The 4,900-nt window shown below is 32.6% G+C and overlaps 1 protein-coding gene and 1 long non-coding RNA gene across 2 annotated transcripts; one reads left to right on the top strand and one right to left on the bottom strand.

The window, feature by feature from the left end:
- Positions 1 to 608: 608 nt before the first annotated feature.
- LOC130645726 (uncharacterized) lies at positions 609 to 3,854 on the bottom strand. The gene is made up of 3 exons (XM_057451809.1): positions 3,371 to 3,854; positions 2,448 to 2,661; positions 609 to 1,769 (listed from the first exon to the last, which is right to left on the bottom strand). The coding sequence occupies exons 1-3, from the start codon at positions 3,483 to 3,485 to the stop codon at positions 788 to 790; spliced, it is 1,311 nt and encodes a 436-aa protein (XP_057307792.1). The 5' UTR covers positions 3,486 to 3,854; the 3' UTR covers positions 609 to 787.
- LOC130645727 (uncharacterized) lies at positions 2,727 to 4,440 on the top strand. The gene is made up of 3 exons (XR_008982731.1): positions 2,727 to 2,885; positions 3,004 to 3,097; positions 4,303 to 4,440. It is a non-coding gene; the product is annotated as an uncharacterized LOC130645727 (long non-coding RNA).
- The last annotated feature ends 460 nt before the right edge of the window (positions 4,441 to 4,900 follow it).

Here is a 4,900-nt window from a genome sequence, read left to right as displayed (position 1 = left end):
ACCACTTAAAAGTGATTTTGGACTCAGCATTTGCGATATACGTCAGTAACCATGTTTTCTAAACGAAAATTTATCCGCCACGATGTCAGCTAACACGTTTATTGTATCTTCGGTGAAAAAGGTGCTTGATTTTATTAAGTGTTTCTTTGTCAATTTTTAAGATTTGTCACAAAATTAATTGCTATTCACAGCTAACCTCGTTTAGGAAGGTATAAGATATGTTGGGGACGAAGTTGATCCATAATGTAAACTATATATGTTCAAGTCAGTTAGGTCATTAGCAAAAAATTCTCGATATTGACCACGTGAGCAAAGAAGAATAAAACTAACCAATCAAAAAGCGCGGTCAGTATTCGAACCGCAAAAAAATCGTTTGAGACTCAGCATAATTCTGATTTCTCGGTGTAAGAAAAATTATACTGGGTCAAAGGTTTTTCAAAAAAAAATCGCTGCAGAATTAAAGCACAACAAACGTAACTTGTTTTACGGTAGTTAAAACAACCTCACTCCCAGGGTTTTTTGCTTCTCTGCTATGTGCCAGAAACCGTCAGGTGATAACGGCTCTGACATCAGGCATCAAAGCCCGGGGATCAGGATTGCTATAAAGATATACTTTATTATTTATTTATTTTCATAATAAATTCTATTTTTGTATGTAACATAAATACAACAAACCACAGACTTGCATTTTCAATGATGGCAGAATATTGTGTTGTACCGATATCGTACGCAACATATCTTTGGCCTTGTGGAAATGTAGATTAATAAATAAACAGAACTGCTAACATTACACAACCAATGTATCGTAAGTACTATCTACACTAAACAAACTTTCACTATTGATTAAATCGTATAAGTTATTCACACTGTAAGACAAGGTGCCTGAACGTCTGATGTTAGCGAGGCTATTTGTCTCATTTTTACTTGATTGACCAGTCAAAATATAATTATCAACTTCTTCTTCAATAATGCGTTCAAGTCTCTTACCCGTAAATTCCTCATTCTCTTCTTCAATTACACGTTCTTTGCTCGACTGTTCAAACAAATCATCCGTAATATCATACATAGACGTTGAATGATCCAAGTCATAAAATATAGACTGGTTCTCAGTATTGTGTAAATGATTCGAGTCTAAAATATCATCTAAGGATTTGCTTCTGTTTAAATACTTCTCAACAAAGTCGACATTGCCGTCTTCCAAACTCGTTTCTGCTGTCATTTTTGGGAGGTAAGAATGACTAAATAACGATCTTGGTCGGCGCCGTGAAACTGGTCTACTTCTTTTGAATTCCTGCCTCCTGATAGGTATAATATAGTCATCGTCATCCTCGGTATCTTCTAAATTATTTTCTATAGTTGAATCGTTCAAATTTTTTCTATTTTTAATAGAACTTTGGTCTCTTATAGTTGATGTAATAAGTGACGATTTAGAATTGTTGTTTTCTTCGGAGTTAATAAGAGACACTTCATCGTCTTTCTTGCCATCGCGACGAATAAATCGAACGATATTTGTCGCTTGTTTTTTCGCTTTTTTCCAAGACAACTTTTTCGATCGTGTTTTCATGTCTTCGTTTTCTGGACATTTTTCTTTCTCTTTTTGAGGTGTCTTTTTACTTTCTTTAGATTTCGGTACCGTAAATTTCATATTGTGTTTATATAAAAGAAATTTCGTACGCTGTTTAACAAAACTCGATGCTTTTTTGTTCGGTGTCTGATTTAAACTATCTTTCTCATCGGCAATGATTGGTTCCATATCAGTTGTGCTGGTACTACAATATAAAAGACAAAAAATATAATACATGTCGCCTTTTATATCAGGGCAAAAATCGTTGGGGAAAGTATTTTTGCCACTAGTAAGCTATTTCGTCACTTTTCCCTGAACGAAGATTACAATTTTTCTTTTTAATTTTTCGTTCTTTTGAGAATAGAAACAAAATTTTGTCTATTGATGGTTTTCCTCGCGCTGTTTTCACTTTCACTTATAAAATTTACTTTCTGTCAGAAAAAAACACGGGAAAAAAAGGTAAACAATTTTTCAACACTGATGTTATGATATAGACCTGGGAACGAGGTTGAAACAATTTCACAGAGCTTTCAGAGTTCATCAGCACATTCGTGGGAGTAATTATCCATCGGGGTAAATTTTCATTAGGGAATGTTTATCGTTATTTGACAAAAATTTTGTCACTTTTACTTGACATATTTACTTTAATAGAGGCTGTGTTTTAAATGTAACATCAATTTTACACTTTATCACAAAAATTTTGTAACACGTTTTCAGCTGATTGGTATCAGCTCCTGAAGAAAATATAAATTTTCTGTTCTTGCGATTTTGATTGGACTAGATTAAGTCCTCCTACCAGCGTTGGATGACATTAGTATAATAATGAATTTAAACTGGACAAGGCATAAAGAGGTCTAGTACATAGTAATTAACCAATGAGTACCTGATGCAGTTTCCGTCTTCAGAAATGAAAAATATTTTTTCTCCCTCTGGCTCAATTGAAAAGTACCCACTATCGCGTCTCTCGGTGTGGTTATCATACTCTAATGAACTATCGGATACATTTTTGGCCTCATGTAGCATACTTTTTCGTTTTTCTTTTTTCGTGCCAGCGTGATTGCGACGACGAAATTTGGAAACAGGATTATTTGTTAACTCTGAAACAAAAAGAGATAAATATAAAATACACGATCAAATAAAAATAAACAATATAAGAATTACAATTTACATATTCATTGATTCATTGATTTTCAACATAGTATCAAATTACTACAACATAACAAACTACCAATGAACCAAACTCTTTCTGGATTTTGTTAATGGAAAATCAGTAGACCGCTAATTATTCCGACAAACATTGGTTTTCATGACAAGACATGCTGTAAGTAGGCTATTAAGCGACGCCTTAAAGTAAATCTGGCGTCGTGATCAATATGTTATATAAACGATCTTCTTAAAAACACGTTGTGTGGTAGTATAAAACAAGACTTATTTTTTAGAAATGTATACTCTCCCAAACAAAGAAGATACATTTTTTTCATTTTTATATAAGAAACAAGATTATAAGAAACATGACGCTGAGACAGAATATGGGTAAGTACATCCATTGCTAACTCGCAAAATACCAAGCCAATTAAAAAAAAAATAATTTATTAATTCGCAAGAATCTTGGTTTAAAGTATTTTGAAGTTAAAAATACGGATCTAGGCTAAAGACAAAAAGCGTTTTTCTTACAAACTGTAGAACGATATAGAGTGACTTTTTTTATTCTCAGTAATTTCTAGTGAATGTACATGAAAGTTGCAAAACTCCGCTCTCCAATACACTTAGAAGCTCAACTTCTGTCATGTTAAAAACAAAATTTACCTGAGAAACAACGCAGTCTGATCTGTTCCATTTTTGATTTTTTCTTTTCTTCACATAATGGAGTGTACTCGTCCAAGAAAGATTCTTTATCATGATTAGCTGACACCACAGCCATATTTACTTTGTGTGACAGACACACCAATCTAAGAGTTTTATTCTTATAACTGTTAAAACTTTAACCACGCAAGTAATAAGTAACTTCTTCTGTTTATTCAAAGACGTTAAACTTAGATTGTGATTTTTTGTTGTGATAGTCGATATAAGGAAAGCTTCTTGTTGTTATTGATGGCATGGTGCACGTGTCGTCATTCTAATGTCAACACTCGTCGTCAGTATAAACATGTGACGGATACAATACGTTTTGTCGTGAACCTAGATCTTTGATTTGATAGTGACTAGGGGATTACTGATTACGTGAGATTTAAATCCAATTTTTCTTTCTCCAACGGCAACATGAATTCACTGAATTCTTTATTAAATATTTCTATCAATAAAAAATAAAAGATTTGATAAACGTGTCATAAAAGAAAGAAAAGACATATGGCCAACCCTTTTTTGTAAAACATATTTAAAATATTAGTTAGGATTTTAATTCTTTCTTTAGGAATAAAGAAACATTTGGCAATTTCTCTAACCAGCTTAGCGAGAATAAGAAAAGATTTCTGTTAAAGAATACAATATATTACAACACCTGATTTGTCAAATTATGCACACCTTCATGCACATGTTCAGATATATGCTCATACTTTTACAGGGAGACAAAATATATTTTAAAAAATTTATTAAACATAGGAATAGCACCTTCGTCCCTAGGTCTTTTACCTTTTAATATAAGGAAAAGAAAAACCAATAGACGAAAGTGATAGAAGTGGTAAATTCAATAGGGGCCTTGAACTTTTCTAATTCATGCAGGCTCGTATTCTCTTTTTTAGTTGCGAATATACCGAAGAACTCATTGCTGAATAAACTCAACTTATTGCAGAAAATATGGAAGACAAGCCAGAGAGTTTGCACACCATAAATATTCACATACATCTATCCTGCAGCATAAAAACATTTACAACAAAATTCATAAAAGCCTTCACTCCTGTGTTTGTATTTTTATAGTAACTAAAACTCTAACAGTAAAACGTGCGTCATAAGAAGTTTTATGTACACAGGATGTCAAGTGTAGTAAAAATATCCTACTATTAATGTCGTCAATGTTATGTCATGTGATCATATTCAAGTGACACTTCACTAAGTAGGGAGTTTTGTGGCCAACTCTCTCTTTCTCTCTCTCAAGATTAAATTTCTGTTTGTTTACATGTTTTCCTAATACGTACAATGCATACATTTTTAATCAGTCACACTATAAAAACACCTTTTTAAGAAAAAGCTTTTTATAATAATTATGAACCCTTTTTATCCAGAATATACACTTTACCATATTTCACCTGTCAAAAAACTATCTGCTCAATAGAGCTTCTCTATTGACCAAATTTTAAAACCATGTACGATTAAAATCAACAGACCATACCGGATTATAGT

This window comes from Hydractinia symbiolongicarpus, chromosome 5 (genome assembly GCF_029227915.1).
Source record: "Hydractinia symbiolongicarpus strain clone_291-10 chromosome 5, HSymV2.1, whole genome shotgun sequence".
In the NCBI taxonomy this organism is placed as follows: Eukaryota; Metazoa; Cnidaria; class Hydrozoa; order Anthoathecata; family Hydractiniidae; genus Hydractinia; species Hydractinia symbiolongicarpus.
Note: the sequence above shows the minus strand (reverse complement) of the source record. Positions and strands in the feature narration are given on the sequence as shown.